At 46.8% G+C, this 26,607-nt stretch overlaps 1 protein-coding gene across 1 annotated transcript in view; it reads left to right on the top strand.

Moving 5' to 3' along the window:
- Positions 1–26,607, top strand: part of BCAT1 (branched chain amino acid transaminase 1) — an 89,025-nt gene that overhangs the window by 24,825 nt on the left and 37,593 nt on the right. The window contains exon 2 of the mRNA XM_019544451.1: positions 8,677–8,748. Within this exon, the coding sequence (XP_019399996.1) occupies positions 8,677–8,748 (72 nt within the window). The remainder of the gene's footprint in view (positions 1–8,676; positions 8,749–26,607) is intronic.

Here is a 26,607-nt window from a genome sequence, read left to right as displayed (position 1 = left end):
AAGGTTTTTAAGTTGAATGGAAATAGAAACAGACTTCTGGGGTACAGGCACACAAACTGGTTTACCACTGGGTAAAAGGCGGCACAGATTTACTACCCTATTGTTTCAATGGTGCTGCATAAGCTGACCTCATTTTCAGGTTCAAGTGTAGGGAAAACAGCTTTTGGAGTGCAGCACTGTTTTCCCATTGAAATAAAAGAGAAACTGCCCATGTAACTTGGTTCCAATTTGTGTTTGTCATCTTTTCGTGTCTGTGTGCTCTTGCTGTGGGTGTTGGTGGCCCTCCTGTTCAGGTGATGCTTAGGCAGTTGGTTATTTTCAGTGATTAACAGAGCCAGAAGATACCCCTACAAAAAAATGAAGAGGTAGGTAGAAGGATCTGGGAGGCCAGCATTGAGCAGGGAAAGAGGAGGAAGGGGCTTGTAGAACTACTGCACAAGGTCTAGTACATCTGGCACTTGGGTTCCAGCGGGCTCTTGGTTCTGACTGGAACTCACAGGCTACCCGATGTGGTAAAACCAGCTCCAGAGAGGAGTGTCTGTCCCTGTGAACAATGGTGGCTTTCCTTCTTACTCCACAAACGAAACTGCATTTTTATGGGGCTTTGAAGTTAAGCCCTGTGATATGAGATACATTAGTCAGATTCCTGATCTCTGTCTGCCAAGAGAAAGGTAGTTAGCCATGCTGTGCTAGTCTGAAGTCAGTCAGAAGATGGGGTATGCACCTTTAGAAACTAAATACCATATTATATATTGAAAATATGAATCCACAAATTAGTAATGGTTTGTCTTTGCAGTGCTGAAGGACTGGAAGTATTAGTGTGTGTGTGTGTGTGTGTGTGTGTGTGTGTGTGTGTGTGTGTATGTATTTGATATTTAGTTCATGAAAGCTTGTGCATGTTCTCTCTTGCTCATTTTATATGCAAGAGAGAGCACACAAGCTTTCATGAACTCAAGTTCACTTTGCTGGTTGCTGTCTTCCAAGATATCCCTGGACTTAGGACAGTAATGCCTAGTTCTGTGCCAGTGAGGCCCCAGGAACCAAGTTGGATTCTCAAAGAGAGGGCAAGAACAGAGGTGCAGGGGGGTGATTAACAGGGCAGTTGGGGTGCTGTTGTGAGGTAGCCAAATCCTCCTGACCTGGGAGTTGGTTTTTGCCCCATGAGGAAAGAGTGGGCTCATGGGATCCAACCAGGGACCGGGCCAGGGGAGTACCTGAAGCCTCTGCTAATGGCGCATGTGGCTACTTCTGACTGCTTTGATCAGCTTGGTATTGTCCACGTCCAGCCCCTGCCCCCCCAGCCACCACTGCCTCCTTCATGCAAATTCTGCTGCTGCTGCTGCCAGGAGCAACATGAGGCTAGTGCAGGTGCTGGGGTGCAATGACACCCCCCCACTTTCCCTCCGAGCATGGTGAGCACATCTACCACTTCCCAGGTCCTTCTGGTGGCTTGTGGGTGCCGGACAGTGGCAGATCTCGAGGTCTGGGGGCATCTCTTCCTGCTCTGCCCCACCCCACCCCACCCTATAGTTTCCTCGGAAGCACTGGCAAGTGTCACTTCCATCCCACCCTGGTCCACTCCACTGCACTCCACAGCCAGGAGCACTTGGAGCCTGGTTGTCTGAAGAGCACTGCTTAGCATGCTCTGACCATGGGCCTGGAGCCTGGCCAGTGAAGCCTGAGTGTCTTAGAGCAAATGATGCCTTCTCTGCTTCCCCAGCGCAGGCTCAGGTGACACAGAGCAAGAGGACATTGTAAGGCACAAAGGTGGCAGTTTCTTCTCATGGAGACCTGCTCCATCAACTGTTAACTGAAGACCCAAACAGATGAAGGCTTAAAAGTCACAAATGTTTTGTGCATGAAGCCCACAAGCTCCTGGAAGAGACAAGGGATGCTGAACCAAATGTATGGGCAACAGTGGAGTGGGCTGATGGCTGGGAAAGAGTAGAGCTATTCCTACAGAGAGTTTTATACCAATGCTAAACAAGTTCCCCATTGGGCACAACCTTGACAGAAGCTTGGGTCAGAGCTGAACAGACTTGAGATCTGGGTACAGATGCTTCAAAACAACACTTCACAAGAACATCTTGTACAGCCTCCTGTGTGAATAAATGTCCTAGAGCACAACACTTATTCAACAGCTGCAGTGTTTACAGATTGTGGACAGCCTCAGACAGAGGAAACCTGTAAGTCATGTATGATGTTCTGAAGAAAGCTCTAGGCCCTCCTGTCAAAAAGGTTGCCCCTCTCAAGTCATGCAGCGGTGAAGCCATTACAGATAGAAGCAAGCAGATGTCTCATTGGGTTGAACACTACTCAGAGCTATACAACATCACTAGTTGTGGCAGGGAGCCCTCTAGGGGTGCCGTGACCTCCCCTAGTACCCCTACCTACCGTGGCAAATTGGGTCTCAAATGCACCCTCTCTCTCTCACCCGCCACGTTTTAGCTGGTAAATATCAAAGGGAGGCTGCCTTCCTGCCCTCCTTGGCATAGTGCCTGCCTTGCTGTACTGGGGCTCTGTCCAATTGCCCGCCTGTTTCCTCATGGGTGCCCCCTTGCTTCCCTTGCTGCACAAGGGGCCTGTCTCCCGTGCTCTCGCCTGCACCGGGCTTGTCTCCTGCGGCTCTCATAGCCCGCACCAGGGCCTTGCCTTTGTACCGTTGCCCTCACGGGTGCCTCCTCGCTTCCCTCACCCCCAACCGGGGCCTGTGCCCTGCGCTCCTGCCCCCAACCAGGGCCTTGCTCACACTTCTTGTGCTCCCCACCTGCACTGGGGCCTTCTCACAATGGGGCTCAGGTGGCCTCAGCCTTACCTGGCCCCCAGACCCCTTTCCTGGGCCTCACGCCTCACTGAGGCTTCTTGCCTACTCCCGATAATCACCCACACTGGGGCCGGGATCAGGACACCCCAAAACACAGCGCCCTGTGCAGCGCCAGGAACCCCCTCACCCCCTACTGCTGGGGAGCTCCTATGAGGCCTCCTCCACCCCTACAGCCTTGCCCAGTCCTCCGGTCTTATATCACAACCAAAACAGAAACACAAAGCCCCTTGGCTATAACAGATCTTAAGCCAACCTGGCTATCCTTCGTCCATGTCCCCATCAGGGTCCTCTTCACCCCGTATGACCACGCCAACACTGCTCAAGCCATCCGGCTTCCTTACTACGCTTGCCCTGCTTGCTCTAGCAGGGCTCCTGCTCTTTAGGCTGCCAGAGGGGAACTGACTCTAGCCTCAGCCTTGCTGTTTATATAGGCCAGGCCCTGCCCCTTTCTGGTCAGCTGACCTAATTGGTTGTCTTAGCAACCCACCTGTGCTGCCCTGGTGAGTGGCAGCTGAGCCCATATCACTGCTATAAGTAGCAGGTACCCTACTGCCCTGCTACACACCTCCCCCCCTTTAGTTCACGACTCACCAAGCCAAGTCTTCCGCGTTATTCATATCGTGACCGCCTGTCCATCTCTCAGGCTCGGGTTCTTGTTCTTCAGTTTTCTCCAGCTTACATTGGCAGAGGTTTTGAGGTGCCTCTTCTTCGCCTTTTACCCAAGGGGCAACATGTGGTATTTCGTGGGATTTGCCTTGCCACAGGCAGTCCCCCACATTAGTCATCCTTGAGGAAGACAATCCACCGACAGTTGAGACCCAGCCTACCCCCTGGGGGGTCTCCTCCTCTTGTGGGGATGGAGCAAAGGCAGATGAAAACAATGTCTCTTGGTCTTCTCCTCTGAGACTGTCATGGGGGCTGTCACCTCTCTATAGCTCTTCGGAGATCCTGGATCTTTCCCCAGACCTCCCACTGTCAGTCTAAGGCTCTCAGGGCGTCCTCCTTCCTCCAAAACTCTACTTTCTCCTGGCCTGTGGACCCTCCTCGGGGCCCCTTATAGATCTTTGCATAGGCTACCCCTCCTACTTTCTCTTCAATGACCTTCCTCAGCAACTGCCAACTGACCTGTCTGAGGAGGTTGTTCACATAAATCTCTGGTCTTTCCTCCTGTTTTAGTTCCCCTTTGGGTAATGGCTTTTGACCCCTTGTTTCCTGCCCCTTGGCACTCCTTCCTTTACTGGGTTCTGCTTGTTCCCTTCTTGTTGGGAGTGCCCTAGGTCTTTGTCATGCCGGGCCCTGCTCTGGGTCCGTTGAGTCACCTGCTTCACTACCTGGGGAAACCAGTGTATTCTCCCCAGCTGCCCCTGCCTTTACCAGTTCTCCTGCCCTCGGTTGTTCCTGGGTGGGTATTACACCTCCTCCCTTCTCTTGCTGCAGGAGTAGCCTTCTCAGCTGGCTCATCTCTGTGACATTTTGCCTCTGCCACTGTTCCCATCTCTGGCCCCATTCTGTCAGCCATATCAACAGGGTCTCTTTAGACAGGGCCTCTGAGTCTTCCTCCACAGGTCTCTTCTCCCCCATCTTGCAGGCCCTTGAGAGAGTCCTGGACAGGCAGGGAGGCATTTGCTCCATCAGGTGTTCCATTCCCCCTGTTACGGTCTGCCACTGAGCCTGCAGTTGCTTGGGCTCCTGCTCCCCTTCCAGGGGTAACCTTTGCTCACAGACAGTCCTATCATCCCTCATAGATTCTTGCCCTTTCCCCAACTCCTGGTTGGACTCCTGATCTGTTTTGACCACCAGGGTAGGGCTCTCTATCCTCCTGTTCTGCTCTACCCGCAGTCCTTCACTTTCCTTCTTTAGCTCCTGAATTTCTTGAACAACTGCAATTAGAAGGACAAAGAATGAGTCTTTTCCCTTGCTCAGTTCTACCCCCTTGGCCTGGCTGTTCGCTAGGCGACTTTCAAGAGATTGCACTCGACGCACCAACTTATTTCTGTCCTCCTCCACTTTCTGTAGTTGGGTGCCTATCTCTTCCTTTTCTTTTGCTAAGGCCTTTAGATCTCCCTCCAGGGACAACTGTTGTTTTTCTGGCATTTCATAGTTGGCTTTAAACACCGTAATCTGTTGTACCTCTTGCAAGAGCATCTTATGCACGAGCAGCAGAATCAGATAACTCTCCTGCAGCCTGTCCTCGGCCTGTGCTCTCCTAGCCTGGGCTACTTCCAGCTCCCATTCTAGCCAGTCTATTTCATCCTCTAGTTCTTCCCTCTTTCTTTGTCCAGCGAATTGGCCGGCTCTCCGACCTCCCCTATTCCTTGCACGCATCATTTTTATCTAGGCCTTACCCCTCCTGGGTCAGCCTCGGTTTTTGTCCTCAGAAACCTGGGCAATGGGTACAATCCCTTCGGACCCAAAATCTGTTGAGCCACAGTCCCACTGCCTGACTCCCAAAGTGTCCGTCTACAATTGCAATCACAGCCCTTGGGTTCGTTCTTGCTCCTACTCAACGCACGGCCGAGCGATTCCCAGCCAGTGCACCAGATGTAGGAGGGAGCCCTGTAGGGGTGCCGTGACCTCCCCTGGTGCCCCTACCTACTGTGCCAAATTGGGTCTCAAACACACCCTCTATCTCTCCTGCCACGTCTTTTCTGGTAAATATCAAAGGGAGGCTGCCTTCCTGCCCTCCTTGGCACGGTGCCTGCCTTGCTGTACTGGGGCTCTGTGCAATTGCCTGCCTGTTTCCTCCCGGGTGCCCCCTCGCTTCCCTCACCACACCGGGGCCTGTCTCCCGTGCTCTTGCCCACACCAGGGCCTGTCTCCTGCGGCTCTCGTAGCCCACGCCAGGGCCTTGCCTTTGTACTGTCGCCCTCACGGGTGCCCCCTCGCTTCCCTCGCCGCACTGGGGCCTGTCTCCCACGGCTCTCATAGCCTGCACCGGGGCCTGTGCCTCGCGCTCTCACCCCTGCACCGGGGCCTTCTCACAATGGGACTCAGGCAGCCTCAGCCTTACCTGGCCCCCAGACCCCTTTCCTGGGTCTTACACCCCACTAGGGCTTCTTGCCTACTCCCGATAATCACCCATACTGGGGCCGGGACACCCCAAAACACAGCGCCCTCTGCAGTGCCAGGATCCCCCCACTGCTGGGGAACTCCTATGAGGCCTCCTCCACCCCTACAGCCTCACCCAGTCCTCCGGTTTTATATCACAACCAAAACAGAAACGCAAAGTGCCTTGGCTATAACACAAATCTTAAGGCAACCTGGCTGTCCTTCGTCCATGTCCCCATCGGGATCCTCTTCACCCCGTATGACCATGCCAACACTGCTCAAGCCATCCGGCTTCCTTACTATGCCCACCCTGCTTGCTCCAGCAGGGCTCCTGCTCTTTAAGCTGCCAAAGGGGAACTGACTCTGGCCTCAGCCTCGCTGTTTATATAGGCCGGGCCCTGCCCCCTTCTGGTCAGCTGACCTAATTGGTTGTCTTAGCAACCCACCTGTGCTGCCCTGGTGAGTGGCAGCTGAGCCCATATCACTGCTATAAGTAGCAAGCACCCTAGTGCCCTGCTACACTAGCGAATCACTGGACCAAATACCAACTCTACAGGTCATGCCAGAGTTAGATGCGGAACCCACTATAGAAAAGTTAAGCAAGGCGATTGATTCATTATCAAGCGGCAAGACTCCTTGGAAAGATGGTATCCCAGTGGAAATTCTCAAGTATGGGGGAAAAAAGCCTACTACCATATTTTCATCAGCTGCTACTCGAATGCTACAAAGAGGGTGAGGTACCACAAGACAAGATGCAAATATCAGCACTCTAAAAATAAAAGGAGATGAGGGTGACTAACAACTACAGAGGTATCTCACTACTAAGTACAGCAGGAAGAGCTTTTGCAAGGGTCATCTTGGTGCTCCTACAGCAGTTAGCAAGTTGTGTCTACCCTGAATCTCAGTGTGGATTCAGGGCTGGAAGATCAACCATAGACATGATATTTTCCCTGCAGCAACTTCAAGAAAAGTGCAGAGAGCAGAACCACCCATTGTACATTGCCTTCATGGATCTAACCAAACCATTTGACACTGTCAGCAGAACAGGTCTGTTTGCAGTCCTAGAAAAGCTAGGATGCCCACCAACCCTGTTAAGTTTTATACATTCCTTCCATGACAACATGAAAGCAGCTATTCAGTTTGATGGGTCCACTTTGGACAGCTTCAAGATAAAAAGCGGAGTGAAACAAAGATGCATTCTTGTCCCTACACTCTTTGGAATCTTCTTCTCAGTACTCCTGAACTGTGTATTTAAAGACATGGAAGGTGGAGTGTACCTCCACATGAGATCAGATGGGAAACTCTTCAACCTGTCATGACTTAAGGCAAAGACTAAAGTTAGAGAAGTGCTTTTCAGGGAGCTTCTATTCTCTGATGATGCTGCCCTTACAGCCTATGAAAAAGACCTACTACAAGAACTCATGGATCACCTCTCAAGAGTTTGCTCTCACCATCAGCATAAAGAAAACAGTTGCACTAGTACAGGTAGTTCTACAAGATCTATCAATCACTCTTAATGAGAACCAGCTACCTACTGCACAAAAGGTCAGCTACCTAGGCTCCACAGTGACCACCAACCTCTCACTGGATGAAGAACTTAATGTTTGCATCAGAAAGGATGCCACGACCTTTGGTACACTAACTAAAAAAGCATGGAACAACTCAAAGCTTACCATCAAGACCTAAATGCTACTATACAAAGTTTGTGTACTCAGCACTCTCACATATGGTGGGGAAACATGGACAGCTTATGAATATTAAAAGAGAAGGTTCAACAGCTTTCACCTGCACTGTTTATGCCACATACTCAACATCAAATGGCAAGATAAAATTACAAATATAGAAGTTCTTCAGAGGGCAAATTTACCAAGTGTGACAGCTCTACTCAAACACAGACCACTGTGCTGGCTAGACCATCTGAGCAGATTGGAAGATGGACCCGAAGACACGCTATATGGGGAACTATCAGAGGGAACAAGAACAATGGGATGTCCCAAGCTTTGCAACAAAGACACATAAAGGTGAGATATGAATGCATTTGGAACTAATCCTGACTGATGGGAAGCCTTGGCATCACTGTCTCCACCAGGGCATAAAGTCCACGACAGGAATTGGCTCAAACAGTATGAAGATAATAGAGTCTGGATGAAGCAAGTAGCTTCTGAACCACACAATCATGCCACATACACTTGCAACCATTGCCACAGATCTTGCAAATCTTGGATTAGACTATTCAGTCACATGAGACACTGCAAACCATTTACACCATAGGTTGCAATATCCACCGTCTCTCACAGATAAGAGGATGCCAATCAGTCTTTACAAATGCCCATATGGGGCAGAGAGAATCCACACATTGAGTGATAATACCAGACGGTGGTTCCTAGCTTCGTAAGTTGGTATCCGATGCTGTATGAAACAGAAAGAGAGAGAGGACTTGTGAGAAACACAGGAGTCTTTACTCCTCCCCCCTCCTCCCACCTCTTCCAGCAAAACAGTTGCTCATTTGTTCTCTGATTATAACCCTGAGACATTGTATAAGACTAATGGGAAATTTCAGCAGGCTGAAGAAAGCACAGCAATAAGAAGGTGACTGACACAAAACCACCACAGAGGATGGGATAAGTTACAAAACAGAAACCCAAGCAGAAAAATCTCTCCCTCTGTTTGTTTGTTTATTTATTTTATTCTGACCAAGTAACAATTAGATTGGATGGTCCCAGACTTTGGGGAGTCTGTGTGAGTTTCTGGGTCTTGGTAGCAAGCATTTAATTTGCTTTCCCCTGTGTTTTGGTTCTTTGCAGGGCTGTCAGACAGAGTGCCCAGCTGGAGGGTGTACAGGGGGAACCACGAAGCAGGTGACTGAATCTTTCAAGGTAAGTTTGTTAGAAAAGGATGCGTGCCTGTGACATGTTGGTATAGACTAGTGACTCTCAACCCAGGTGGCAAGATCTTTTGAAGCGTGCTGCAGGAAGCATGAATCATAGAAGGTTAGGGTTGGAAGGGACCTCATGAGGTCATCTAGTCCAACCCCCTGCTCAAAGCAGGACCGTTTCCAACTAGATCATCTTAACCGAACTTTGTGTAACTGGGTTTTGAAAATCCCCAAGGACGGAGTTTCCACCACCTCTCTGGGTAACCTCTTCCTGTGCTTCACTACCCTCCTAGTGAGAGAGGTTTTCCTAATATCCAACCTAAAACTCCCTTGCTGCAACTTGAGCCCATTGCTCCTTGTTCTGTCATCTGCCACCACTGAGAACAGTCTAGCTCCATCCTCTTTTGAACCCCCCTTCAGATTTCATAGATTTCATAGACATTAGGGCTGGAAGGGACCTCGGGAGATCATCGAGTCCAGCCCCCTGCCCAAAGGGCAGGAAGTCAGCTGGGGTCATAGGATCCCAGCAAGATAAGCATCCAATTTACTCTTGAAGGTGTTCAATGTAGGTGCTTGAACCACCTCCGCTGGCAGACTGTTCCAGACCCTGGGGGCTCGGACAGTAAAGAAATTCTTTCTTATGTCCAGCCTGAAATGGTCTTGCAGGAGTTTGTGACCGTTCGACCTCGTCATCCCTTGAAGACTGCTATTAAGTCTCCTCTCCTCTGAGGAGCTAAGCAAGGTGGGAGGGGGATCAGCAGGTAAGGACAGTATCAAGCTTCAGGTATGAAGAGATCAACAGATAAGGGCTGGTGTAAGGAGATGAGCTGGTGATGGGAGGATCAGGTTTGATGGGTGAGGGGATCAGCAGGTGAGGGCAGGATGAGGCTCTCCCTACCTGGCCACTCCCCTGGTTGTACTAAATAATGTGTTGTTTTTTTAAAATGCAGTGTCACTGAATTCATAGAATTTATGGAAGGGGCTTGAGTCTAAAAAGATTGAGAACCACTGTTATAGACAATCCCCTTAAGATACTGATGATCATTGTTCACAAATTTGGATTCATTGTCTTGTATTTACATCATAACCCCAGACATACAACATTAGTTTTACATTTTTTTCAAAATACATTCTGTATACATGAACTTGGGTAGACATTAGGGTATAATTAAATTAATCATTATTTTTTCTTATTACATAAAGTACATATTCATTAATTCTTTAAAATACCTTTTTATATTATGTAATGGCTAGCTATATAATAGGATATAAGTATATTTTAATACTTATATCATCATGTCCATATGTAATGCAATACAGTCTAAGTTTGAGAAAAACTTTTCCAGAGAAAAACTGTGTTACATTCTGTATATAATTATCAGTGTATTTGTTAAGTTATGGCTATGTGCTTGCTTTCTGGGAACTAGCCATTTTCAGCTGGTTTCAAATGTGAAGAATCATAGGTACAGGCAACCTTATTTCATGGCTCTAGTGAGTTCAACGTATTCAGCAACCAAACAGTACTACAATAATAATTCGTGCTGATGAGCTTCCAGGAGTTAATGTCAGGGAGTGCCATTCTTTTAATTGTTTTAAATTCTAAATTTTTTTTCTCTCTCTTTCCCGTTTTCTCAGTAAAAATGTATCGCTGATAAATAAAAGCAGTGTTAATCAGTATATATGTTACCTGTTATGGTTTCTAGATAATTTTGCTAGGTAATTGGAGCACAGCAATGGTGCCACAAAACCAGTTATGTTATTCTTTGTTCTTTTTTGACTCTTCCTTCTGACCTCATTTCTACAAATTCTGTCTTGTCTTCACTCTCTTCTCTTTCTCACATCTGTGTACCTTTTTCCTCTTTCTCTCTCTCTCTCTCTTTCTCCCTCTCTCTCAATTTTACATTCACATACTTTAAAAAACACCATCTAACTTCCACAAATGTTTAAAAATATTTTCGTAAACAAAGTAGAAATGTTCTATATTTTTTGGCATTTCATTTCCTGTTATTGCTGGCTACCACCACAAAGGGAATGAAATTATAATGAATCCTTTCGTAATCATCTTGCTCTTCCTGATTTTTGCATTGTGTGTTAATCCAGTGTGCATTTCCAAATTGTGCCTAACTAGTTGTTTCCCTCTTAGCTGTCAGTCAGCAATTGTAAATAAATACTGACTCAAAATTATAATTTAAGGTGACTCTTCAGCTCACGGTTCTTTCCTGGAAAACACTAGTTTAAAAAATAGGGCGTAAATATCCAGTTATAAACCTCTATGATATATATGGAGCTCCACTGACTCATCTGCATCAGTAGATTAGGTAGGTCTCATTAGTTTCACTCTGTTTGGGGTGGGGGGAAGAAATCTAAAAGGCAGTGGATCTTCCTGTCTGCATATGTTAACACAAACATCTGCTGAAACAATGCATTATAGCTTTCCAAACTTCCCTATGCTATTTCTCCTCTCATCTTGAAACTTGTGGCAGTTACCAAAAGAAGGGTGGACAGTACCAGAGGGCCAGTGTGTTCTCATTATTTTGGGGCCGCAGGCAGGCTGGGTATAAATTAGAGCAGCCCTAAGGATGCTTTAAATTACACAGGCAGTCAGACAGGTCTCCATCAGTCTCTGAATGCTGGGAGGCACAAAGCTATCTTAATGCCGCTTTCTTTCCTTTCCCTTTCATTTCCTTCCATTCTCATATTTCAGCTGGAATAGAGAATTGTGGCCCAAGACAGTATCTGAGGCAAGGGAGTGCTAGCTAGAGGGACAAATGGCCATGAAGTCTCGAACCTTAAAAACCCCCAAAACCAAGCCACTCAGACTAACATCTGATTTGTAAATCTATTCCTGCCTTATGGCTGTGTCACTTAAGATTAAATGTAGGCCCCAGAGAGGAGTACACTTTTAGACAATATTATATTATATTTGTCAGTATTGCATGGGGATATTGCCTATCACACTGTGCAGAATAAAAATGGAAAACTCCAAACCAATCCAAGGCACTTTGTGACTGGTCGTGGAAGCAAACAACAACACTGTGACTTCAGAAACAATGAGTAATAATAAAGGAATTGTGAACAGGGAAGCTGATTATACTAGAGGAAGCAGCTGTTTATGCACTAGTAATCCAAGATTTTCAGAATGGAAAGAATGGAAAGAAAAACAGAAAAAGGGGTAATGGTGTTTAAGTTAAAATGCATTTTGTATCCACTTTGGGACAGAGTCATCCTCTTGAACCACCATTTCTTTTAAAATTTAGTTTTAAAATCCTGGGTTAAACTCCAGTGAGAGATTTTTTTTCTCTGGCACAAAGCATTGTGGACTGGTGTGAAGTGCTCCTAATGAATCCAGCGGCCTGCCAAGTCCTTTGGATACCTGTTCTTTGTTGTCAACTTTCAGTGGCAGTAGACTAAATCCTGCATTTCTAAACTCCCATTTATTGTTAATAAAATAACTTCTATGATCCATTTTCCCATTACGAGCAAGCTAAGCCTTTATGTCCTCAAAATACTATATTTTGTACTATCAGCCTTAGATTTACAGGTAATCTATTACGATTGATCAAGGTAGAGATGGTGTACTTTAGTGATTCCAGGGTTTGTACTGCTCTTGCCTGAACTGAATTAGTTCTGCACATAAAGGATTTCACTCTACAGAATGATGTCAACTCAGCAACCCTTTCCACAATAAAATGTTTTTGCATTTTTTTCAAGGGGTTCTGAATGAAGGTAGCTTCAAAACAAGAAACTAACAGTATTTTTGCAGCTTTTTTTAATATCAGCAGAATCAAGCTTCCAGTTTGGGATTTACAAGAATAAAATACATAAAGCAAGGAACAATTATTGAAATTGCAACTGCAAAAGCTTCATACAAAAACAGATATAGCCTCATATTCTGACATGAAGTGACACCATGCCATCATAACATGATTGTGATTAATGCTACTTAGAGTTTGCGGTTCCATTTTTTTTAAGTTAGTTTATGGAAAATGTGCATTTAATTTGTCTATGTTTCCTTTTTTCCCCCTCCTCTCTCATGATATAACTGTAGGGTTGAGTTTATGCTGCTTATGTGTCCCAACTGTTCCTTCCCATAGGGTGCATCTACAATGCAAAGTGAAATTAATGTGAAGCAATAAACTCCAGTGTTCATTGTACTGGAGTTTATTGCTCCCAGGTGCTCTGTTTACATGTACATCTGGGACTGCTGCACATTGAGGCCATTCAGAGCAGCCCTTGGCTGGCAGGCTGACCCTTGGGCCCATTGCCAGTCAGTGCTGCTCCAACCCAGCTCAATGTGCTGCAGAGTGTTTGGCTGGGGCACAAAGGTGCTCTAGTGAGGAGCCAGCCGGCAAGAAGCTTCCACACTGAAGCACTCTTGTGCCCCAGCCAGCCCCATCAGCATCTACATGTGCGTTGCTCTGGAGTAAAGTACTCCACCACAGGATAGTGCTTGTATTAGTTTACACCAGCCTAATAGCACCATATCTGACATTTTATAGCAGAGCTAATTAGGCAGGTCTGCAGTAAATGTCTCATCTAGGCACACCCATACTTTATTATATTTAGCCATAAACATCCTGGCTTTGTAATACTTTGTTTCGGTATAATTATAGTATCCCTGATTCTGATTCTCATTTCTAACTTTGAAATTACTGAAACTTATTCTGAATCTTAACTCTGTTTTTTTCTTTCTTTCTGTCTGAACCGTAACCGATCTCTACATTTTCTCCCCTTAAGTCATAGTGTGTCTTTGGGAATTTTTTTTAGTTAAAAATTTCTTACTTAAACATTAAACAAATTCAAAATCACTACCTATTTCTATCTTATGCACTATTTTACTTAATTAAAAATGAGTAGAGCTAATTCTACCTTTACATTTAGAGGTACCATATACACCAGAATAATGCAAAACTGCCAAAGAACATTGTCTAGATAAGCTGGATATACATACATTGCATTTTACACTGCAGTTCCAGAACAAGACAAATCCAGTTTATTGGGGAATTTGGTCCTTATTCTACAATTGAGTTGTTGGTTTGGAGAATTATGTTAGTGAACCAGCATTGTGTAAAGAGGAGTGCAAGAGTGAGAAGTGCATTTTAAAGCATCTCTGCACTTGAAAGGCATCCTATGATTTTATGTAATGTTATCTAATATATACACATGTACTGTCCAGATGCCCAGGAGCTCAAATCATGGATTCATACCTCATGGTGCTAGGTGGTCTACAAACACAGAAGCAAAAGACAATCTGTGCATTGTGTATAACTATCTGTAGATCCCTGTACACAGTTATTACAGAACATATGACTGCTAAATCTAAAATAACTTGTTCCACTTTCAGATTAAGTGATTCACAAGTGCAGGTGTTTGCGGTCAGTGTTAAAACAGTGTAACATTTCATACGCCAGTTTCCTTTTCCAAATTCTTCTCACACAGTCATCATTGTTTCCTGTATTACGAGTTTTAGCTTACAACAGTTCAGCACACAGATCCCCAAATCAAGTAACTGTTCACTTATTTCTATGAACTGCCTAGTATAATGGAAAACATGCTATGCTATTCCTCTCATCTTATCCTTGGAGACACAATCTTAAAATTGCCATTTTTTTTCTGGCATATAATGTAGAAGAGGTTAAAAGTTACAGTGCATTGTAGTTTACAGTTAAGGGCTCTGTAGGTGTACATCTTAACTAAGCATCAATTTATTATGCTTATGAACTACAGAAGAGCACAGAGGACACCTGCTGCTACTGCTTCACCCTGCAGTGGCAGGTGAGAAGCCCCTGCCGCTAAACGCTACCAAAGCCCCACTTCCACAGGCCAGATCCAGCGGCTTCATGGGTTGGATCTGGCCCATAGGTTCTAGTTGCTGACCCCTGATTTACTGAAGTCATGGCTCAGGTCTGTGACATGAGATTCTATTTCTGCCTTTTCCATATTCCAGATGAGTGTTTTTTGCCTAGGCCAAGTAGACCAAAAAATGTCAGCCTTGTTTGCCTGAAGCTAATTAGGCACATAAATCAGCTCATTTGAAAATCAGGCTACTGCTCTCCCAAATATGAATGCATGTGTCTTAATGTTAGATCTATTTGGAATTTTTAACCCAAAGTCCTTTGTGCCTCAGTTTCATGAGTATGAAATTGGTATATTGATTCTTGTTGAGGGGTTCAGACTAAAGAAATATATGTAAGCCAGGCTTTAAATTTTTTGGTTCATCTGAGGACTATTCAGCTGCTTTCAATAATTTATCTGAGCACTTTAAATGTATTGTACCATATATTTTTCAACATTCCAGTTTGCGTTTCACAAGCCAATGTGAGCACTCAGTTTGTGTTAGGATCAAACTTCCTTCTAGTCAAACACTTTCTAAAATTAGAACATGGTGTTTATGCTACATTGCAACAGTACAGCAGTCATAAGATAAAGAACTACACAGCATTAGAAATTGCATTAACCAGCAAGCCTAGCTGGCAAATCAGCTTTTAAGAGAAGACTTTAGACATGAGTTGTTAGTTGTCAATTTTGTCAGTTAGCTAATTTAATATTCCATTGGGAAAAATCCTTTAAAATATGTGTGTGTGTGGTTTACACCCGGATTTAAAATAAATATTACAGTCATATACTGGGTCAGATGTGGGCCTCTTGGCATGGTTATATCTGAAAGCAAACGTTGCTCGATTACATTTGCAAATGAATAATGCCACCCAAACATAATGTGGTATTTTATAAAATATTTTTCACATCTGATAGAGGTAGTGTTTATTTGTTTTCAAAGCAAAGCTTATTCTTTTGCCCAAGCATTTTTTGACTGTGGGCATTCACTCAGGAAGCCTTCTTTACATGGGGTTGGGCTATTACAGAGTACAAGTTTCTGCTGTTTTTGGCACTCTATAGGTAGTTGTTTCCTCTTTGAATACAGCTTGGGTATGAGTGTATTGCAATCAGGAGCTGTGGTACATAAAAAGTAGTTTGGGGAGACACTTGACTTGAGTAATGCTCACTGTGAAGACTTATCAGTATGGACATCACTGCAGACAAAAAACCTGGATATGTATTCACGTTCTACAGTGGGTTTGTGCAGTTCATACTGAAGTCTGCACAGCCAAAATGTCACTGCTTTTGCTACTTGAGCTTGAGATTAAAGCTAGCCCATGGATGCCTATATGTAATGAAATCATATCTGCTGGTGGCAGTGTAGATGCACCTCATATGAGCAGAAGGCCTAGCAATGCGCACATAGATACCAGTAGTTAAGATGCTCAAATATACTGTTGCATGGTAAATATATTGTTGCATGGTTCCTTTCAGTTTCTAGTCAGATATTTGTTTAGCTACTTAGTGTATAATTTAAAAAACTTCTAATACTTCTATTACAACAGCTTTAATGTTAAGATATAAACACCTGCTGAAAAATCTTGCTTTCAAAAGCTTATCTGACTTTATGCCAACATGCAGTTGGTCCAGTAAAAGATATTGCCCCCCCAAAATCCTTACATCTTACATATTCCTGGATCATCATGGCTACTACATCACTCTAACACAACCAGTTTTAATATGTGGGTGGGCAGGGAGCCTTGCAATGGTGGTTTGACCAGCGCAGGGCCCCTGGGACGAGGGCAGCGGGGCAGGGAGCCCTGAGCCTTGCATCTGCCTTTGCTCCACACACAAATCTGGAGGGGTATGTACCCCCCACTATGTCAGCCCCAACCATCTCCTTTCTCCGCCCCCCGGCCCCTGGACAAGCCTCCTGTGGCTCCATCCTAATCCCTGCCCCAGACCTGGGCTCCATGTACTGCCTTGGCTGAGCAGAGCCCCCAGCCGCAGCCGCGCTCCTTCTCTCACCGTAGGAACCTCAATCTATCCCCCTTCACTCCCTCTATGCCCCGCCCCATCCATGAGGAGCTGCTCTTCATGTTGCCTGGCTGTCTTGCTGGCCATATGCATGTGTGCAGACACACACATGCAAGTGATACCTTCTGTGTCCTGCTTCCAGCAGCCCCTTGCAGGCTGGAACACTGCCAGCTTGCAAGGGAAACCTGCTGTGTCCCAATCCCTGCACAATGCTGCAAATCTAGGACAAATGCTGTCCTGGAGTCATGCAGCCCAGAACTAGGACTTGAGGTTCCCATTCCAAGATTTTTCCACCCAATTAGGGATGGGTGGTGACCCTACTCACCACCTGGTCCCAGTCTCACACTTAGGGCTTGGGCCTGATGTTGTCCCAGCCCTGCATGCCTGATGTAGCATGCAGTGCCATGCTGTCTGGCCCATCAGGCTCCCCGCAGGTCAAGAAATTTGGTAGAAGGGGAACAGCAATTAATGCTGTCACCATTTCCCCAAGGATGTTTGTTGACCTGTAGGGAGTCTGGCAGGCTGGATGACATGGTTTTGCAGGCTGGATTTTACTCACAGGCTGAGTGTTGAGCACCCCTGGATTAGAGGATAGAACTGAGGCAGACCACTGCGACAGCATCTAGCTGTGGGAGAATATAAGTAACTTCCTTTGAAGTCATTGGGAATTCTGCAGTTAGTGGGCATAGAAGCCAACAGTTCTACTTTTATGTCTATTATACCTTGAGGCCCTGACTTGACTTTTTTGAGCATTACCAAAGTACAAGTGGTAAAAAATAATTCATTCAAGGTCACACAGTTAGGATGTAGAATTACTTTACCCATGAGTCTGTTGGTTTATTTGCATCTTCCCTACAAATTGTTGAGAAGCTTAATATTTATATGATGTTTTGAAGGTCTGCGGTGAAACCTGCTGAATATGTGAATATCTTCAGGTGTGACCATGCTCCCCCGTAATTTGGTGTCATCTGCGAACTTGGTGCAAATCATTGATAAAGATGCTGGAAAGCATGGACCCCTGAGGCACACTACTGGCCACTTCTCACCAGGACAACACAGATCTGTTCATAAGAACTCTCTTGGTCCTACCTCACATCCAGTTTCCTACCCACTTAAACATTGAGCAGTTAAGCCCACAATCTTTCGATTTTCCTGTGAGGATATCATGGGATACTAGATCAAAGGCCTTCTGGAAGTCTAGGTATATAATGTCGACCTCCTCTCTCTTGTCCAGGTGGTGAGATACCCAGTCATAGAAGGAGATGAGATTGGTAAGACAAGAGCCACCCGCAACAGCCATACTGACTGACATTCAAAATCCTACCCTCTGCAAGCGTATCGCACATAGACTCCTTGATTAATTTTTCTAGGATTTTCCCTGGGATAGAAGTTAGACTGATTGGTCTATAGTTGCCCAGGTCCTCCCTCTTCCCCTTCTTGAAGATGGACATGATATTGGCCCTCTTCCAATCCTCAGGGATCTCCCCTGAGTGCCACAAGTTTTGGAAAAGTTTTGCCAGGGGTCCCACAATGACCTCGGGCGCTCCTTCAGTATTCTCCGGTGGAGTTCATCTGATCCTGCTGCCTTATAAATGTCTAGTTTTTCTAGTTGGTTGTGTACCAGCTCAGCATCAACAGTAGGAAAGTGATCATTCTCACCATGCCCCCCGTGAGTCTTGTCTAGTATGTTTTTCCCCTTGGTCCAGTGAAATACTAAAGGAGGGTGGGAATTTGGAAGTTCAGTTTTTCCCTGAGTGTTGGTTACCAGCTGTCCTGAGGTGTTAAGCAGGGGCTCTTTGCTTCCATTTGTTTTCTGTCTTCTTCCTACATAACGTAAAGAAGGACTTCTTATTGGCCTTGATTCCCGTTGCTGACTTAAATTCAGTCACCTTAGCTTTCCTAATCTTCTCCCTACACGTGTGACCACTGTTGTATAGTCATCCTTGAGAACTGTTCCAAGCTTCTATTGTGTGTATGCCTTTTTTTTTCCTTTTTCAAGAGGACCATAATATCTGTATTAAGCCAAGAGGGCTTGCCAGCCCTTCTGCTACCTTTCCTCTGCACAGGAATGGTTTTCTTTCATGCTTTGAGGATCGTGTCCTTGATGAACAGCCACTGTTTTGTGCACTCCATTCGCCTTCAGTCCTTGGTCCCACATCGCCTCCCCTACTGTTACCCTGAGCTTGTTGAAATTTGTGTTTTTGAAGTCCAGGACTTCAGTCCTGCTGGCTAATTTGTCTGCCTTGCAGCGGACAGTGAACATAATGGTCTCGTGGTCGTTGTCACGCAGGCTACCCTCAATATTCAAGTCACTCACCGAATCATCTCCTTTGACCAAAACCAAGTCTAGGAGAGCATTGCCTCTGGTTGGCCCTTGCACTTCCTGGCTGAGATAGAGCTCTTCAATACAGGTTAAGAAACTATGTGACCGATCCGATTTATCCAGGTGTTCCTCCCAATCTATGTCTGGGTCATTGAAGTCACCCATGACGACCATGTCCCTTGCACGTGCGACCTCTGTCAGTTCTTGAGAGAACTCCAAATCAAGCTCTTCCCCCTGGTTTGGTGGCCTGTAGTAAACTGTAGGTGTTTATTACAGGCCACCTCCTCAGTCTGAGTGGAGCTTTACTCCATTGCACCAAACTCAGTATAGCTGATCTTAGAAAAAAGGTTACTCAATATGAGGAAAGGTATAGAACATGACCTTAATGAACTTTATATCAGTGATTCTTAGCTTTCTTACACCCCAGGCACTTCTTGTTTGATTCAAGGCATCCTTCCTTAGACTTAAGGCACTTTTGGAAAATGCCATCTCTTAGCTTTCACTTATTTTTTTGACAATGGGAAACAATAAAGTAATTCTTCCCTTGCAGAGAACTCCAGAAAGGTCATGGGTTTATGCTGTGATTTATGTGTAGGTTTGCACACCTAACTATGCTCATATTGTGCAACATCCTTGGTTGAGAATCACTGTTCTAGATACATATGCTAATTAAGGGATCTTTTTTGGTTTGGTGTGATGAATGGTATCTCAGTGTTAATTACTGTCTCTGTGTGCTTTTCATTGAAAAGACAAGTGCATAGTAATTAGATAAACAACTGATTTTTTATCAGCTCCTTCTCCATGGGTAATGAAGGAATTAGCAAGCGTCATAGCTGAACCACTAGCAAGGATATATGAGCACTCATGGTGCTTGTGTCAAGTCCCAGAGGATTGGAAGAGGGCCAGTATTGTCACAATCTTTAAGAAGGGGAGGAGGGAGGATCTGGGGAAATATAGACCCGTCAGCTTTACCTCTATCCCTGGGAAAAGTCTAGAAAAAAAATTATCAAGGAACACATCTGTGGGAGCCCTCTGGCTAATGTGATGCGGAGGAGTAGCCAACATGGGTTTATAGCAGGCATGTCCTGCCTGACTAACCTAGTTTCTTTTTATGACAAGACCACCAAATATTTAGATGCAGGAGTCAAGGTGGATGTTATCTGTCTGGACTTCAAGAAGGCCTTTGACACGGTATCCCATACCATCCTTATTAATAAACTGAGATTAGCCTTGGATGATTATACAGTAGACTGGGTAGCAAACTGGCTCAGGGGTCGCACTCAGAGGGTGGTGGTGGATGGGTCAGTGTCAGCTTGGAAAGATGTGTGCAGTGGAGTCCCTCAGGGCTCGGTTCTGGGGCCGATGCTGTTCAACATCTTCAACAGGGGTGGGAAGCACCCTGTCCAAATTCGCGGATGACACAAAAATATGGGGTGAAGCTAACACCCTGGAGAAGAGGAACCAGATCCAGACTGACCTTGACAGGTTGGGAAAGTGGGCAGAGAGCAACAGGATGCAATTCAATAAGGATTAGTGCAAGGTGCTACAGCTATGGGGAAAAAACTGCCATCATACCTATAGGCTGGGGGACAACCTTCTCAGCACCACTGTGGCAGAAAGAGGTCTTGGAGTCATGGTTGACTCCAGGATGAACATGAGTTGTCAATGTGATGAAGTGGTCGGCAGAGCCTATCACACCTTGTCCGTGCATCCATAGGTGCTTCACAGACAGGTCCAGGGAGATGATTATCCCTCTCTATGCAGCACTGGTCAGGCGGCAGCTGGAATACTGCGTCCAGTTCTGGACACTGCAGTTCAAGTGGGATGCAGACAACCTGTAGAGGGTTCAAAGAAGAGCCACTCATCTGATTGGAGGCCTGCAGGGAAGGCCCTATGAGGAAAGGCTAAGGGACCTTAATTTATTCAGCCTCTCGAAGAGGAGGCCGAGAGGAGACCTTGTGGCGGCATACAGATTTATACGGGGAGAGCAACACGAAGTAGGTGATGATCTGTTTACCAGGGCACCCCCTGCCACAACAAGGGAAAACGGCCATAAGCTATTGGACAGTAGGTTTAGACTGGACATTAGAAAAAAGTTCTTCATGGGCAGGGTTGCCAGGATCTGGAATGGGCTTCCAAGGGAGGTGGTGCTCACCCCATCCTTGGGAGTCTTCAAGAGGAGACTGGACAGGCACCTAGCTGGGAATCACATGATCCCAGGTTTGGTGACCCTTTTCTTGCCTGTCAGGGGTAGGGGGTTGGATTAGATGGCCCACTGAGGTCCCTTCCAACACTAGAATATATAAGTCTATCAAGGGTGGTCAGTGATTCCTAAATGCCAGGGAATGGCAGGTGTTTGTGTATGCGAAGTGGCAGCCCAAGAATATCTAGCTATCTTTTGCCCAACACAGATGAATCTTTTTTGATTCTTCCAGGCTCCCCTGTATTTCTTGCATATTTCTAGCATATCTCAGGGGCTGATAAATGTGCTTTGCAAGGAGTCTTGACAGACAGTTGAGCATATCTATCCCTACCTCTCCATCTACCCAAGTTATGTGGCCCTTAACATGTAGTATCTTTGTGCCATGACCATTTCTCTCTCAATCTCCTATTTCCGTATCATTCTGCCATTTTTCAGCTTTGCTGCCTGCCAGATCCATGAATTAGAAGCAACACTGTGAAACACTTGGAGCATTAATTAACAAAAAAACCCCACTATACATTAACATCTATATTGGCAGTATGAACAGAGAAGGATTCCCTTTCCCAGTCAAAATAGTAGGTTCCCCTTATCAGAGCTGGGGGTTACTGGCAGAAGAGATGGATGTGGAAATTTACACTGTTATTTTCATGTGTTGTTCCTTTTTTGTGGACAAACAGGAAGCTTCAGTTTTTAGTGTGGTCCACTAGGTACCTTTTACAGCTTTATTACTGTACACTTTTTCTTCCACCACTGTAGAATCTAGGCAGCACAGTAGGGTACCTATACATGAGCACAGAGGCTGCTCTAATGTGCTGTAATTACAGCACTTCCGAGCAGACTCAGTTAATCCAGTCTGCTGGAGTGTGGTAATTACCATGCTCCAGCCAGCCTCTACATCTCATGTATCATGTCCCCACACTTAAAAGCTTTAGATAAGGTGCCCCCACTACCACTTTGATCATGTAGAACGGGCTACATGAAACACTTAGAGCAGCTTTCTGAGCTGCTCTAATTAAAGTGCCCTAATTAAAGAACCTCCCCCCCCACTACCCTTGTGCCCTAACCTCCAACCCTGGAGCACTCAGTGTTTGACTGCCAACGAATACATTGGTCCCTTATATCAGCACTGATAAAAGGAAAATGGACATTCTTGGCAATCAGCTTTTTTTGGCTGATGTGCCCGATAACATCACCAATAAATGCTGCGTACATGCAGGTGACCAGGAGCACAGCCCAGCAGCATTGAGAACAGTGTCCAGCTGGTAAGTCTGTTGTGGGGGAAACAGACAGAGGCTCCCGTGGTGAGGGAGGGATTGAGGCTGGCACTGGGCCAAAAGAAGGCTCTCCACATCCAGGATGGAGCATGGGACGGAGCCACGAATGGCTAATCTGGGGAACACGGGGGGCAGGCTCCCACTACTGCATGCCCGCCGTGCCCTCCCAGGGTGTACGTGCCTAATGGGTCTTCCTTGCAGGGTGAGGACAGGCTGCTACTCTGGACTGGGGCCAGGGGTGGTGCTGGGCTCTTCCTGGTGGGAGGGTGTCACAGGGCAGGGACCCAGAAGCAGCCGTGATCTCTCCTGGCACTCCCTACTGTGCCAAGTTGTCCGTCAAGCACCCTCGTTCTCGCCCGCCATGACTTTGATGGTCTAAGTATTCTAAGGCAGGCTGCCTTTATCTGTCCCCTTGGACACAGTGCTCTTACTTCTCCTGGTCCCTGCTCTATATGAATAGATTTTGGTGCACCCAGCCCCAGGGGTCCTGTGTGGCTCCTACCACCCCTAATACCATGCCCCAAGCCTCTCAGTTGTACTGGACATTGTCAAATCCCATCACTATGGCCCATGCCCTTGCAGACATCCTCCGGGCCCGCTTCGGCTCGCTTGCCCTCTCCAGGGCCTCTCTGTATGTTCGCCCACCCTCTCTGGTGGCTTCTATTCATGCGCTCGTGCTCCCTGCGCGCCTGCCCCCACCGGGGCCTGCCTCGCCTCGCGATTCCCCGCCGCCACCGGGGCCTGCCTCAATAGGGCTCAGGCAGCCTTCTCTCAGTGCTCGCCCGCCCTCTCTGGGGCTTCTCTCAGTGCTCGCCCTCTTGTTCACGCTCACGCCCGCACTGGGGCCTTGTTCCGAGATCATGACGCCTGCACCGGAGCCTTGTCTCGTGACTCCCGCAATCAGGGCTCAGGTGGCTGTAGCCATGCCTGGCCCCCGGACCCCTTTCCGGATCCTACGGCCCACTGGGGCGTTCCTCAATATGGCTCAGGCGGCCTCAGCCTCACCTGTCCCCCAGACCCCCTTTCCAGGTCCTGTGCCCCACTGGGGCTTCCCTCAGTGCTTGCCCTCTTGTTTGCGCTCACGCCCATGCTGGGGCCTTGCTCCAAGATCACGACGCCTGCACCAGGGCCTTGCCTCGTGACTCCCGCAATCGGGGCTCAGGTGGCTGTAGCCATGCCTGGCCCCCAGACCCCTTCCCGGATCCTACGCCCCACTGGGGCTTTGCTCAACAGGGCTTAGGCAGCCTCGGCCTTACCTGGCCTCCAGACCCTCTTTCTGGGTCCTACGCCTGCACTGGGGCCTTGCTTGCGCTCACACCCTCACTGGGGCCCAACTCATCTGCACCCACACTGGGCTTCTCCCGATATTCCCCACACTGGGGCTGGGGTCAAGACACCCCAAAATGCAGCACCACTCTCCGGCGCCAGGAACCCCCCCACTACTGGGAAGCTCCCATGAGGCCTCCTCCAACCCCTACAGCCTCGCCCGGTCCTCCGGTTTAATAACAACAAAACAATATCATAAGCCAACTGGCTATAACTCAAGAACTAAGCCACCTGGCTACCCAAACTCTAAACCATCAGATAGTTTCTCCTCCCAAAATCCCTACCAGGGCTTCCTCCACCTGGTCTCCTCCCAACGGAAGCTGCTCAGGCCATCGGGCTTCTTTCCTCTGCCGGCTTCCACAGAGCTCCTACTTCCTCAGCAGCCAGGGGGGAACTGACTTTGGTCTCAGCTTGACTTGTTTATATATGCCAGGCCCCACCCCCTCCTGGTCAGCTGACCCCTGGGGTTGCCCCGGCAACCAACACCTGTCCTTTTACAGGAGCAGGCGCTTCAGTGCCCTGCGACAGAGGGTTAGGCTGATGCTGTGCTTGGGGTGGGCAGAGGCAGCTCTTGGAGGAGGGCTTCGGGTGGGGAGGGTTGCAGCCCCCCCCCAAAATTCACCATAGTGCTGCTGCCCTCCTCAAGTGCAGCCCCGGCCCACCCCTCCCCCCCCACTGGAAAGAGCCCAGCTCCGCCCCAGGCCCCAGTCCACAGTGGCATCCCGCCCTTGCCCCACATGCAGATCTGGAGGGCACACACTTCCCCATACCCTCCAGGGGTGCATATAGCAGCAGCAGCTCCCCCTGCACAGCCCTCCCAGATGAACCGCAACTCTGTGCCCCACCCTGTCCCGCCCTGGGTGTGCAGCGCCTGCCCCAGCCCCTTTCCTTTCCACAATGTAGGGGCCTCTATCTGCCCTGCTACATGCTTTGCCTCCCTTATTGGCCCTTCCCCCACAACAGACTTACTTACCAGCTGGATGCTGTTCTCCAAGCTGCTGGGCCACATATGGTCAATCAGGTCGGTATTGGCTGATAAGGCTCATTAAAAATCGGTTATCAGCATCAGCCGAAAAAAATCTGTGTCAGTGCACCCCTAAAGAAAACAAATGGGAGAAGAGAAGGGAAGTAGAAGGGTAGAGGTATAGGCTAGAAGGCTTGAGAGAAGTACAGGAAGAAGCTTTAGGAAAGAGTGGACAGTACTAATGGTCAAAAATAAATATATTTTTAAATGTTTCCTCTTGAAGTTTTTGTATCAGGGACAATGAGAGTGATTAAAGCTGCCTTTTGCCTGCCTCTGTTGATAAAGCCATGATTTTGCCACAGCAGGTTGAGAATTCATGGAAAACATCCCTTTGAATAAACTCCATGACATTTTGCAAATAGATGAAAAATGCAAGTAATTTGTTGAGTGTAAAATTATATGTCAATGTCTAAGTGCTGACAGCCAGTCAAATCAGTGGGTGTCTCACACAGGAAAGTATGCATCACTTTGCTGTTATATGCCTGCATATGTAGTTCAGCCAGTGAGATTTGTAGCTGAGCAAGAAAGTGAGTAAGTGGTCTTGAAATAATGAGAAGACACAAAATGGGTGTAGTATATTTCTCTCAGCTGAGAAATGAAAAGAATCCAAGGGACATATTTCACGAACGTGGTGATTTGACTCTTTGTGCAGCATTTAATGTTCTGTGGATTTCAAATGAAAAGCAAACTGTGACAGGCTCCTGGAAAGTGCCTTGTGGAAATGGGAAGTCCCAGAAGTTCAATCTACAGAAGGTTAGACAGAGTACAAATAGCAGTGACTGAAAGAACAAACTCATGGTAGAACAGAAGTTTACCAACTTAGAGAGAATTTTTGCACTGTTAGTGTTCCACTTCTTTCCATAGGGAACCTGACTATGAAAAGCAATTTGGAAAGCTCTTGGAAAAATGTTGGTGTCAAGCATCATTTGAATCAGTTACAAAATATGTATTTACCAAAGCAATTTGAAAGTCACATACATGACCGAAAAAACAATTGAAAGATTGTCTGGGGCTTAGCCTTGTTGAGGGAACAGATGCTGAAGACTGCTCTGGCCCCATTGACCTTCCCAATGAATAGGAAAGGAGAGTTTGGAACTTAAATGCAGTCTGTTAGAAGCTTGTTTAGAAACCAGGAACTTCAGGATGGTGAGTCAGGCAGTGGCAGTAGTGCTTCAGAAAGATTAGAGTCCTTTTGATAAAGCAGCTACTTTTGCTGACAGTGTTGTATATATGTAGTCCAGAGGGGTTTAAAATGTAATAGTAAAATGCATTTGTCTTCCTAACACAAAGTGTACACACTGTAATCCATAACTGATATACGCAAGCTTTCATAACTGAAATGTGCAAGGACACATTTACATTGTGTGTCACGGGCACATTGGTGTTCCGGAAATCTCCTGGAATGGATTCAAAAAGAGTTGGCAACCCTACGTGCAGGTGGATAACCAAGGATCAACTGCAGAGAAGTAAGTAGCCTAAGAGAAAAGAGGAGCTACAGAGCTTCAGGCAGATGCCCCTTCCAGGAAGGTAGCAAACAGTAGGTGAAGGCCAGCTGGGCAGATTGTAGCAAATCAGAATAGGCTGAGTATAGCCTGGGATGCACCCCAAGCCATAATAGCTCTTGCAAGGGCCTGGGAACCAGTGGGCTGAGGGGATGTAGGCTGAAGCAGCCCTGCCAGGGCCAGGGGCCAGCAGGCTGCAGGAGCTGATGTTATCATAGCCAGAGGACCTGGTTAATAGAGTCTGAGGAGAGGTGGGAAATTATTTCCACTGGAGGACTGCTTAATGAGTTTTGGTGAGTTGTCAAGGGCAGCAAGCAGGGCCGTCCTAGGGTGGGGCATGAATTGAGGTGACTG

This window comes from Crocodylus porosus, unplaced genomic scaffold (assembly GCF_001723895.1).
Source record: "Crocodylus porosus isolate Cpor-Errol unplaced genomic scaffold, CroPor_comp1, whole genome shotgun sequence".
Lineage (NCBI taxonomy): Eukaryota > Metazoa > Chordata > Crocodylia > Crocodylidae > Crocodylus > Crocodylus porosus.
The sequence above is the reverse complement of the archived record's forward strand: the minus strand, read 5'-3'. Positions and strand labels throughout refer to the sequence as shown.